Source organism: Artemia sp. Qi Xiang Cuo, chromosome 2 (genome assembly GCF_049724085.1).
Source record: "Artemia sp. Qi Xiang Cuo chromosome 2, ASM4972408v1, whole genome shotgun sequence".
In the NCBI taxonomy this organism is placed as follows: domain Eukaryota; kingdom Metazoa; phylum Arthropoda; class Branchiopoda; order Anostraca; family Artemiidae; genus Artemia; species Artemia sp. Qi Xiang Cuo.
Window position 1 is genome coordinate 76,804,125 of NC_142795.1, and position 13,208 is coordinate 76,817,332.

The 13,208-nt window shown below is 35.3% G+C and overlaps 1 protein-coding gene across 1 annotated transcript in view; it reads left to right on the forward strand.

Annotated features, from left to right (window-relative positions):
- Positions 1-7,877: 7,877 nt before the first annotated feature.
- Men-b (NADP-dependent malic enzyme b, mitochondrial) overlaps positions 7,878-13,208 on the forward strand; it is a 270,075-nt gene continuing 264,744 nt past the window's right edge. Inside the window, exon 1 of the mRNA XM_089103272.1 lies at positions 7,878-8,017. Within this exon, the coding sequence (XP_088959398.1) occupies positions 7,902-8,017 (116 nt within the window). The 5' untranslated portion in view covers positions 7,878-7,901. The remainder of the gene's footprint in view (positions 8,018-13,208) is intronic.

Here is a 13,208-nt window from a genome sequence, read left to right on the forward strand (position 1 = left end):
TTATTTCACTGTAATTTTATTTTTATTTTAAATGCTGTAAGAACTGGAAAAGAAAATATTTGTAATATACTTCGGTTTCAGTAAAGCGCCAATGACGCAGTGGGCTTTTGGTTTTTATTTACAGTTAAGGAAGGAGGCAGTATCCAAACACTTGTTTGTAGTGATACTATATTCTTCTTGAACAGCTTTAAAAAGAGCTAATAAGTTAAACTGAATATTTGATGTATAATATATTAATTGCTGAAAGCTCATCAGTTCAAAATCTTATTATAGTTTTAATGTTTATTTTCAATATTAAGTACAAAAGAAAATATTTGTCATAAAATTGGTTTTCAGTAAAGCGCCAATGACGCAGTAGGTTTAAGACTTTTACAGTGAGAGAAGGAAGTGATACCCAAACTCTTGTTTGTTGTGATTTTTGTTCGTTTCAAGCTTGATTTGCATATTCAATTTAAGTTTCACTAGTTTCAAGATTTATTTATTAACTTACATGAATAAGATAAGATAAGTTTTATTCTTCATTAGATACACATACAATATTACATGTTATTATTCCCCCAAAGGCTCATTGGCCTGTACAAAGGGGGAAGACAAATGAATTGCTTACTCAGAGATGAAAAACAAAAGAAAATTTAAAATGATCACTTACTCAAATACGAAGGAGTAGAAAAGAAAATATAGATAAAACGAAAAGTATAGAAAAAATAGAATAAGTAAACTAAAATATTAATTAGGTTAAATAGACTCCAAAAAAAATAAAATAAATAAAGAATAAAAACATAAATAAAAATAACTTCTACGAAGCCAAAGAATTTTTAACAATTTTTTTAAACAAACTGAATGAGTGGCACCCTCGAGCTGATTCAGGCAACTTATTCCAAACAATATGACTCGCCATTAGAGGATTAAAATCTGACCTTATGCAAGGAGTAAATGGAACTTGAACATGATTTGTCATATAGCGAAGATTATAATTATTTTAATTAGAGGTAAAAGATAGTGGAACGATTAGAGGCCAGGGGAAATCGCCATAAAACTGAGAAAAAGTAAAACATGGACATGAAAAAATGTATAGTTACTCAAGATTTAGCTATGGTATAACAAATGATCGATCAGTTTCCTGAATGAGGTTTCTAATTTTACTGCAAGCCATAGAAAGTGGTTTTAACAGTGAAGGGAATGTTGACGTCTACCCAATTGGACAGTAAGAAACGCAAGGTTGGATCAAGCAGTGAAAAAGGGTTTTCAAAATCGATCCAGGAAAAGTATGTCTAAGTTTCCTTAAAATACAGAGACTCCTGCATATCTTCATTTTAATAAAATCAATGTGACGTTTGAAAGATAGGTTTTCATCAACAAGAATGCCCAAAAAACGAACATATCGGTATTTAGATCTATGAATTATTCCATTTGGCTGGTGAATTTCTGATAACTGGGGATAAACCTGAGAAACACGCGAAAAAATAAAAAAACTGGACTTAGCATAATTAGCATCAAGCCACAAAATCACCCTCTCAAACAAATTTTCCAAATTCAATCGAAGCTCGGATTCGCAGTTTCCCAAAGTGCCAAGTGTGCTGTCATCAGCAAAACAAACAAGGACATCGGAAGAAGGCGAACTATAGTTGCCACTATGGTCAAGGAAAGGCTTAGAATGAAAAAGTCGACAGCAATTAATAAGTTTCTGCTTTTTTACTACATAATAAAGATCATTTACATAAATCAAAAATAGCACAGACCCTAAAACTGATCCCCGGGAGACACCTAAATTCACTTGTGATTGGGACCGGAAAAGGGGATCTACAGGAATTAACCAATCCATTAAATAAGACTGGAACCAAAAAAATACACTTTCCCTTATGCAAAAATGAGGCATCTCTGATTGAAGAATTCCATGGGTTAAGGAATCGAAAGCCTTACGATTATACAGGAATAAAGCAACCGGAATCAATCCCAAATCTAACGCAGAATTAGCAAAATTCAAAAGGGTCATACAGGCATGTTCAGTGGAGTGCTTTCTTCGGATACCAAATTGAAAATCATGAAGAAAATTCTTAGATTTTAAGAAAGTAAGGAGACGAGAATGCATAGCCTTTTCAAATATTTTACTGAATACTGATAAAATTGAAATTGGTCGATAATTTGCCGGATCATTTCTTGGTCCACCTTTATACAAAACAATAATCCGAGCACGCTTGAGAGCATCCGGAAAAACACCACATTCAAATGAAAGATTAACAAGTTTTGTTAGAGGCAACACTATTGAAGGAAGAATAGATTTAACTACCTTAGTAGGGATAGAATCTGGCCCAGATGAAGACGAATTTTTCAAGCTATTAACAATTTTAGTAATTTCACTTACTGTTGCTGGCTCTAGAAACATAGACTTAACACAAGATGGCCCGAGGTAGAATCTAAAGTCCGGCCTAGGCCGAGACAAAGTAACTGTAGAAGTAATATTCTTATCAATATTAGCGAAGAATGAAGTGAATGCCTCTTGAACATTAAGCTCACCCTCCACAGCTATATCACCAATGACCAGACTCATAGGTATAGAGCTAGATTGAGAACCGGGTTTAAGCACAGAATGTATTACCTTCAAAGTTTTACGAATATCATTGCCACACGCAGCAAAATTATTTGGATTATACAGAGATTTGGCTTTCCTATACAAGGAATTATATATATTCCGTTATATCTTGAATTGACAAAGACGAATAGCACCTGCTGAAAGTATAGCGCATCTATAAGCTCTCCAGAGATTATTCTTCCGTCTCCAGCTTTTGAGAAGTCCGGATGTCATCCATGGGTTTAGAGGAACAATCCTCTTAGACCTATGATTAGAAGGTGATACTTTACAAATGCTAAGAATAGCCTCTTTTATGGTTCCATAAAAGGACTCAAATAAACAAGAAAAATCCTTATCATTATCAAGCAAGCTCCACGAATTTTCCGCTAATTTGGACCCAAGAAGAGATAACTCTTTCTCACCAAACAGAAAACCTGAGCCTGATTACTCTTCCCCTGTTTAAAGCTGAATCGAGAATATATTGGAAAATGATCGGAGATATCACTAACTAAAATTGAGTTTTCCTTCAAACTAAGCGTAGAGAAGATATTGTCAATCAAAGAAGCTGTAACATTAGTTACTCGTGTGGGGATGGGTGTAGATGGTAGAGTTCCTGCAGCAAGCATGGCACCGAAGAGTTTGAATCCATCAAATTTGTGTTAAAGCCACCCATTATGATTAACTGACACGGACGTTTCAGTATTATGTCAAATATTTCCTCAAGATTCTGAAGAAACAACGGAACAGCACCACTAGGAGAACAATAAATATTGCCTATGATTAGATCAATACCATTAGATCTGATTTCTATAAATTGTGACTCGAAAATACCTTCAAAATTCTTTGATAAGTCATCACGCAAGCAATAATGCAAATTGCAAGATATATACATCGCAAGACCTCCTTTAGCCATCTTGCAGCGGTTTATACGTTCCATTTTATAACCTTGGATATCCAATAGCATTTCATTGCCAGAATCCAAAAATGTCTCACACAAACCGACAACATCAGGCTGTCCATCCGAAACAATTTGTCTCAAATTATCTATTGATGAGGAGAGACTCTGAATATTAAGCTGAAGTACTGTCAGAGAATAATTTCCTTTGGTAGCCTCCCCCAAATTCGAAACATTTTACTATTACAAATGGGGTTTATATTAATCGGATTTTGATTAGCCTGACCCACAGAACTATTTACTATACTAATTACATCAAAAGGATTATTTTCAAGCTCGCAAAGGCGACTCTCATGGCTTAAAATGTTCACAAAAGCAGGTTTCGCTTGGAGTCCATTCAAGTCACCAGAGGAACCAAAAAGAAATCATTACTTAAATTAATTACAAAAGAAAAATCTGTCAAAGGATTACAAACACATAAATAACTAATAGCACAGCAGGTATTATTGGAAGGAACCATTAGTACGGAAGGAGAAAAAAAAATTAAAAGAAAATAAACAAATAAAAATAAAGTAAAAAAAAATGAAAATTAATGACCTTAGTAAGTTATATAAAAATTAATAGAAATACTAACATCGAAAAACGACACAGCTGAAGTAATAAAAATATAAAAAATACCAAAAAGTGCACCCTAGAACAAATAGAAACAAACAATATTTTTGAGAAAAATAATACAAAAAAGATTAAAAAAAAACAGAGAAGAAAAAATTAACCGAAAACTCGCGACTCTTTTAGTAGAGAAAAAAGAACAAGAAAGGGGAAAATAAACAAATAATCCATGAGAAAGTAAAAAAAAAGAACAGACAGAAAGAAAAAAACAACTAGTTACAGTCAGCGAGAGACCTTATCTTTTTTATTGGAGTCCCGTCATTAGGTTTTGCCAATATTTGACCCCGATCAGACCAAGCAATCCGCTGACCGAATTTGTCTTTCGCCGCATTCAGAATATCTCGTCTCTGCTTGGTCAGAGACTCAATAACAAAAATACCACTAGAGGCCAACTTGGATTTGGCCTTGAACACTTTACAAGCAACGCTTATGCTCGAAAACTTCACTATTATCGGAGCGACCTTTGGAGCAGATGGAACCGCCTGAGTTGAATCAGTTATAGCAGCATTATTCAGTCTAAGTATATACACGTTCACGACCTCATTTGTACTAATTTCAAGCAAAGACATCTTCTGATTAATAGTTAGCAGCACAGCAGAACGAGTGTCAACACCAGTTTTCTGCCTAACACCGTGAAAAACCAGGCTGTCTAGTAGGGATTCTTGCTCATAACTATCCAACTTATTCTCAATCCTGTTCAGTCTGTCCTCTAAATTTTCAAGTTCATTACTCAGTCCCTTTAGCGACTTTTCGATTCGCTGAAACTTGGGGTTAAATTCAATCGTGAGAGCATGATAAATTTAACTAGCAATAAGCTCAGTCGATTCCTTAAGAGAATCTGAGCTAGCCAGCTTTTCCGAAACTTTTCGAGTTATACTGTCCATCAGGTCATTTTTGGTTTTATCCAGTTCAGCTTGGGTAACTATAAGTTGCTGTTGTATCGGGCTAATACTGCTAGGTAATGCTAATACAGGGCCATTTGTTTTGCTTTTTTCATTACCTCTCAGCGCAAGGTAAGTTTTTGACAGTCTTATGTAAATATTAGGCGTAGTGGCAAGCTCTTCAAAAGCTTTTTTGGAAGCAGGAGCAGACAAATTAACAGTGGTAGGATCATAAACTTGGAAATTTGCATCCACGAGGCGAAATTCATCATGCGATCCATAGCAAAATGCCGTATAAACTGGCTTGCCTCGTATATCTTTACCGGCTTTGATTATTCTTACTGGTCAGAGGGGATAATCCTTGAACTTCGCAAGAGCAAGATCAAACTGTTTAAAAGCCATGATTATCAGTAGCAAGATAAAAAAAAAGCAAAAGACTTATCTTTACGTGAGGCCAAACAAAATATTCCAAATAAATATTCAAAAAGCCCAGTGCCAGCCAGCTAATGTATAAACCAAAACAGGTATTCACTCGATTATTACGTCACAACACGGGTGAAATGAAAATAGGTCTTGCTTCGGGAGTATTTTCCACGGAGACCGGGGGGGGGGGGCAATATATATTGTATGTTTATTTGCATTGATTGTTTATCTAATTTTTGTTTGTTTTAAGTTTCATTTATACTTCAATAGGAAAATATTTTTTTCCTTTTTAAGCTTGATTTTCATATTCAATCTAAGCATTACTCGCTTTAAGATCTATTTATTCAATTATATTATTACTTGTTGTATGTTTTTTGCTAAATTTTTTTATTTAATTTCTGTTTGTTTTTGGTTTCATTTATTCTTTAATAGTAATTTCTGGTCGTGTTGAGTTTGAATTTTAACAGGTATTTGTATCTGCTGAGCTTAATTTTAAAATTGCCATTACTTTTCTTTGAAAAACTTATTTTTCAGAAAGTTTTTTTTAATAAATTACAATAAAGAACGAACTCTAGCCTACACTTCTAACTGGATTACATAAAGTATCTATACAGTTCATTATAAATGGGGATACTGATTTGTCAACTGAAACTAGAATATTTTCTGAAAATTTTAAACAAAATAATTTTACTTCATCTCTCACTTCAAAATTACAATTGTCTCCTAGATTACATAAAGGACTAATATAGTTCTTTATAAATGGGGACGTTGTATGTTTCTTCAGTATCATTGTTGTACCTGATAGCTGTTATTAATTAAAAATCATCCCTGGTAATTATAAAAGCTGGTTCTGTCCGGGACTTGAACCCCGGACCTCCTGCACCCAAAGTAGAGTTCATACTCCTGGATTTACACAAGAGATCGATCTATAGTTCTTTAGAAATGGTGTTTATGTAAGTTTATCATGGTTGCAGCAATTGCTGCAACCTACTAAGAGGCGAACCGCAGCCCTATTCTAACAATAGGTGATATACACAAGGCCGTATCCATGGGGGAGGGGGTTTTTCCCCCCCCCCCGAAATGTTTGTCTGATTCTTAAAAAAATAACAAAAAAGGATATAAACCAATTTTGTATGCGTTTTTTTAAATTGTTTTCTGTAGCCCCCCCCCCCCTAAAAAAAAACATTTTTGAGTAAAACCTCCTCCAAAAAAAAATCCTGGGTACGGCCTTGGATATACATATTTGATAGAACTTACCTCTGAGTCCTTATAAAAACCACTAAGTCTTATTTTATTTTTCAATTATTTCTTTCTCATTCAGAAAATTATATTCACTGTAATTATATTCACAATTATTCCCACTTTTGAAATTTTAAAACAGAAGAATCTAATCTTAAACTGATAGATTTTAGGAAGCTAAAGTGCCTTAATTACCAGGAAAAAAATAACCTGAGTAAATATGGCGATACAGGAAGCGTTAAACATTTTTCAATTTTTTTCATTAATTAGGCTCACATTTTTACTTGATGATAGTTTTATATTTGGAAAAATATTAATGTGGAACATTATGAAGTGTAATGGACCCCTTTTTTTCTCGTTTTCCTTATGTTAAAAACAAGCATGGATTAATTGAAACAAAATATCTGCTTAAAGTAAAGAGCACATTTGACACTTAAAACGAGCTTTCAAACAGTTTTAAACACAGTTTATAGAAATATCCAGTAAGTTTATCGCGGATCATTTCTGGTCTTCATTCTCGGTACGAACAAAAAGCTCCTCCCACTTATTTCTACATTAGCGGGTTAGTCTGTTTCCGTCAATCAATGAGAAATGGTTACAAAGTGCATTATTCGTAATAGCCGGTTTCCACTTGTTTCGTGTCCAAGAGAAATCTGACTTGTCTACCCGGGAAAAGATCTAATTGCGCTTATGTTTATATCTGCAAAAACGTTCTCTGGAGCACTCGCACCTTAGTCCGGGTTTTTATAAAGGGTGAGATAGGGTATGATCATACTGCTAATTCTATAAACTGTGGTTTTAAAGCAACTTAATAAATCATAGTTTATCCCAAATTATTGGAGGGGCAAAAACCCACCCCCCTCAACGCCCCCACTGCTTCAGATTTACAATTAAGGCCGCTATATGTCTCGCTATCATAAATATTGCAATTATTCAGGAATTAAAATTGTTGTTCAAATCGTCTCCGAATTTTATTTTATTGGCGCAACTGCTCATTCTTTTTTTTCTTTTTTCCACTCTACTAATCAAGCAAGAACAAGGTTCTTACTTTTTCTGTCAAGTAATCATTAAATTACTGTCTGTATACTAAGTTAGTAAAACTGTGTTCATTTTATGGGCAATACAGCCACAGTTTGCTACACTGAAAACAGAAATAATCGGTAATTATTTGTCTTTGTCTAAATTCAATTATATAGTAAGCGCCCCATACACATTGTTCCATAAAATGTTTAGTTTTCATATGAAGTTAAGAAACACATTGCATTTAATATTGGTGTTACAGTGCTTAAGCAATGTAACGTTGCTTGTGCTAATGGTACGGATGTATTATTCAGAACCTGGGTAAGTAAGGCTTACTACATATGGTAAGAGGTATGGAGAGCTAAACGTGCGTTGCATAATAAAATAGATGGCGTGTATGAGTCATGGAATAACACTAATCATACCTAACCTTATTCTTTTATATTCAGCTAACATACACGTTCTGAAGGGTGGCATTTGTCGTTCACTTTTCTATAATCACTTTTAGAACGAAATTAAGAAAGTATCAAACAGATTATTCATTCATAGCTCAAGAACGGGGTGGGGGGGGGGGCTGGTATGCTATAGTGACGGCAGTGCTATTATGTATGGAAAGAACATTGAGTGGGGAATCATATGGTATACATATTTTTATCCATCAGATATCTATGTTATTGATAAGAATAACCCCACCTCAGAAATTTACATTTTTATGAGTTTTTTTTTCATATTTTTACCAGATTTAACCTATTATTTAGGCTACTTTTATGAACTTCAGCACGTCACATGTAACCATTTTCAATGGTTTTCAGTTAACTGAAGATTTAATCGCATATCAGTGTACTGATGTAGCCAAGATTGGTCGTTGGGGGGGGGGGGGGTCAATGCATACCCTTAGCCTAGAGATTTGGCATTTGGAGCTCGAAATTTTGGAAGATCGAAGTTGATCAAGAACTGATTAGTTAGTTGATACTGATAAATACAGCGACCACACTTTGTTTTCTCTCTGTAATAAAACCGGTTTCTCTGTATATCTCTAGGTCCACTTGGAGATAATTAGCTTAGCCTGAGCGAGATAGACTACTATTCAGGTATATTTTGATTAAGTATTTGGTACTTGTTAAATATCCCGACCCCACTTTGCTTTCTATTTGTAATAAATGCGGTTCATCTCTATATGTCAGTATGCACTCGGAGATAATAAACTTAACCTGAGAGAGATAAACTACAATGGAGGTATATTTTAATTAAATATTTAACATATGGAGTTGTTATTTTGGTTAGGTTAGGTATTAATATAATGCGTTCTTGGCGACCTGCTTTCCATAATTCTCTATTGTAGTTTTCATATTCTTGTTACTAAAGTATTATATTTCCATCATATTTTAGTATATTTCATTATGATTATCCTACTTTCACTTCTTGAGTGTGGTCTCTCAAGTACCGAAAATCCTTCAAATGGACGGTAAAGTTCTAAGCAAAATGTTTAATCCTTGTACAATGTTCAAAGCTTCTTTAATTCAATCACAAATAAAATTATAATGCAGCACCTTGTACGTATAAATATATAAACACAAAATACAAAAATGTAAAATAATTGTAATTCCAAATACAAAGCATCTATAATAATTTGCAACAACCTATAGCAGGTTATAATGGTGAATAGACAGGGGTGAAATTTTCTATGGGGCAGGGGGGACTGCTCCTGCCAGACCTCGGTTTGCTACCCTTCCATACCCCAGTTCTCCACCCCCGGCTGAGATTTAATTTCTTCAAAAATCTTTTCAAAACTAACATAAGCCTGCGTAATTCAAGCATGTACAGAAACAGGTTAGTTTTCTCTACTATATCTTTACCTTTATGGTACTATATGGCTCAATTTTCGTTTTTTATTGTCATTTTCACTTGATTTAGGAAAGTTTGCCCCATCTATGCCTTCAGGGTTTTGACGAGATTACGCCACTGGATAGAGGGCGGTGGGGTAAGGAGTGACAATGCCTTTTGGCTCAGGAGCAATGCTGGTACAGTAGTTTAGTTCTGTGCGGTTTTACTTGAATCTGTCAGGCACCAAGGGGTGATGCCCCCTCCCCACCCCCTTGGCGCCGAAATATTTCTGCATTGAAGACTCCAGCATACCTTTACATTTTGGAGTTATCTTGCAGTCCAAAATGTACGATAACTCCACTGGATAGAGGGCGGCGGGGTAAGGAGTGACAGTGCCATTTGGCTCAGAAGCAATGCTGGTACAGTAGTTTAGTTCTGTGCGGTTTTACTTGCACGTTATGGAATCTGTCAGGCACCAAGGGGTGATGCCCCCTCCCCACCCCCTTGGCGCCGAAATATTTCTGCATTGAAGACTCCAGCATACCTTTACATTTTGGAGTTATCTGTTATGTCAATTTTGTTAATGACGGTCTTGAAAATTACATTTTCTTGACTTAATCAGATAGTGTAGTCTTGAAGTTATTATTTTCTAAAAGTCAGGATGTATCCTCATTCAATTATTGCACCGCAAAAGCTGTTACAAAATTTTCGTGATTAAAAACCATGTCTTTTAATAAACACAAAACATTAAGGACGTAAAAAGACACTACTGCTGCTACTACTACTAACAACTCACTGCAGCACCAAGGCACCTGAGGCAAACATTACAACTTTTGAATCTTTGAATCATTAGTTCTTTTGAATCCTTTGAATCATTTGAATTATTTTGAATCATGAGTTTCCCTATTCTTCAATAAATTTTGTGTATGGTAACGCCTTTCAAGGCGAGTTAGAGCAGGCAATAGTTTTTTACAATGTTAGAAGCAAATGCCCCAAGTATATTTGGAACCATTCGGTGGAGGGATATACAGTCAAACAGTTAGTGGTTATGAACTGCAAGTAAGGAGCGACTCGGGCTAATTGTAACCGACAAAATATTGACTACAATGCATCAAAAGAAATTTGTTTTTTATGCTGATTCCAACTACATAAAATATTTTAAGTTTACCCATCAAAAATTACAGCTTGAGAAAATTTGCCTGATTTTCAAAAAAGGAGGAAAATGTTCCCAAAAAGAGAAGCTCACCATGATGATGAAAATCACACCATCATTTATGATGAAAATCACACCATCATTTATGATGAAAATCACACCATCATTTATGATGAAAATCACACCATCATTTATGATGAAAATCACACCATCACATTCAGAAAATCAGGGAACGAAACTGTAGAGGTTTTAAGATCCTATTTCCAAAATGTGGAATTACGCATTTTCCCCCAGAAGAAAGATCACGGATGTGTGTTTGTTTATCACGTTTTCCCCAGGGTGATCATATCGAACTGATTGTCCTAGAAGATTAGGAGGGAACTCATCTGAACTGAAATTGAAATTTTTAGTGCCTTTTTTAAATGATCTAAAATATTGTGCCACGGGAATTTAATATTTTCTGTCATTTTGGGGCCCCAAACTACGATCTTGCCCCAAAGAGCACCAAGTTGCCATTGATTGAAAATTCTTAGTCATCCAATCGATTTGAAAGTTTAAAAAACTATTTATGGGGCTTCCCAGTTGCAGAAGAGGTAAAGTCACATGGTGGCAGATCTTTCCTGAAAATTCATGTTGTCTATACAAGATGAATGGTTGATAGGGATATTTATCTTAATCATTGATTTAAATGAGTTAAGTGACTTGATTTTCTATGAAATTATGTTTGGTGATGCATAATTGCGTATCAGCTATTATGAAGGAGAAGCAGTGGGTCGTTGCGTAGGCAGAGGGGGGCGGCATATGCCTAAAAGAGCGCATTTCAATGCCGAAATCGTCTAACTCTTTATGAACCTTCAGATAAATATAGAAAGGGGTATGGGAGGAGGGTAGGAATTGATATCCAAGCCTGATTAGGCTAGTGTATAAGGGTGCTGCGTGGTAATACCTCCCTTCTTACTGCAGGAAAATGTTTCTGACATTTATTTTTAAAGTTCATTTAACTAAACTGATTTGCTTCATATTTCATTAAATTATATGCATAGATGAGTAACTGCGCTTCAGTTCTTATGAAGGAGGGGCGGTGGGTCATTTTTAGACGGAGGCTGATGCCTCAAAGAGTGCATTTTAATGCCCCCATATCCAAACTCTTATTGAACCTTCAGATGAATATACAATAAGTTTAGGGGAGGGGGGGGGGATTATAACTGATATCAAATTCATCTTGATTCCTGGGAATGTTTTTGCTCTATGCCTTTATTATTGTTGCTAGGGGAAGAGGGTAATAGTACACCTGCCATTGCGGTAATGTTTTTCTATCTAGCATGAAATATCACATTGACAAGTCTGCCAGAACAGAGTTGGAAAAGGAAAGAGGGGGGGGGGATCATGAAACAAAAAAATTTGAGGGTAGCAAATGCTACCAGGAGCTTTGTTTTCAGCGGTTTCAAGTGATATTATTTCTCTTTTCCTATTTAAATAAAATGTTTCTATGTATTTAAATATGTGTATACAATGTAAATAAACATCAGAAATCCCCCTTGTGGTGGTATAGATGTCTTCAGCCGCGTAAAAGACAAAAAGTAACCAAGGATTTCCATCCATATGGACAATAACACCCTTCTATGTCCATCCGAACATCTGTAATTATTAAGAACTTATTCAACAAAACTACTTTTCATCGAAAATTTTGCCTATATATTCGAGTTTTGTCCAACATTTTACTTACTTTTGAGCATTTTAATTCTTAAATAGGAAAAACAAAAAAGGGGGACACTACCAATCCATTTACAATTACTCTTATACAAATTAACAGCATGAAACTGGGGGATTATGGGGCCTCTGGAAACATCGCCCTTCGAAGCACGTACGATTTCTTTTTTTGGTAGGTCCTTCCGGACCGTTTTGGCTATGAAGAGCCACTTTCTTTTTGGTAGGGGCATACGGACACACTCCATTTGAGAGATAGGGGACATAATAACACATCGTATAGGGAGATACGGGGCATACGAACACACTCCTTTGTGAGATAGGGGGCATACGACCACATTGTATTGGGAGATACGGGGGGATTATGATGACATTGGCTTGAACTATAGGGGAAATACGACGAAACTAGCACCTCCATTCTCTTTTATCGTAGGTATTTCCTGGGGGAAATACTACGGAGAACCACTTTCTTTTTTATAAGGCCAACTCCTATATGGCTTACTACGAACGCCACTTTTTATGTACAGTCGACTCTCGATTATCCACGGAATTGGGTGGCGTGAGTGCAGTGAATAATCGAATTTCGCGGATAATCCACAGACTAGAAAAAAAGTTGTAGGGACATTGAAAAACAAAATTACACTTATTAAGAGGTGTATTTGAAAGAAAACAGTGGGAATAAGTAATAAATGGAATGACATTATAGTAATCACTCAAAAAAAGATGAATAAATCATAGTTATATTTACACTTTTAAAGTATGCAAAAAATTCAAAGCTCTAATTAAACTTTCTGATAATAGTCACTCACTTGCGTTTGTTTTTTTGTC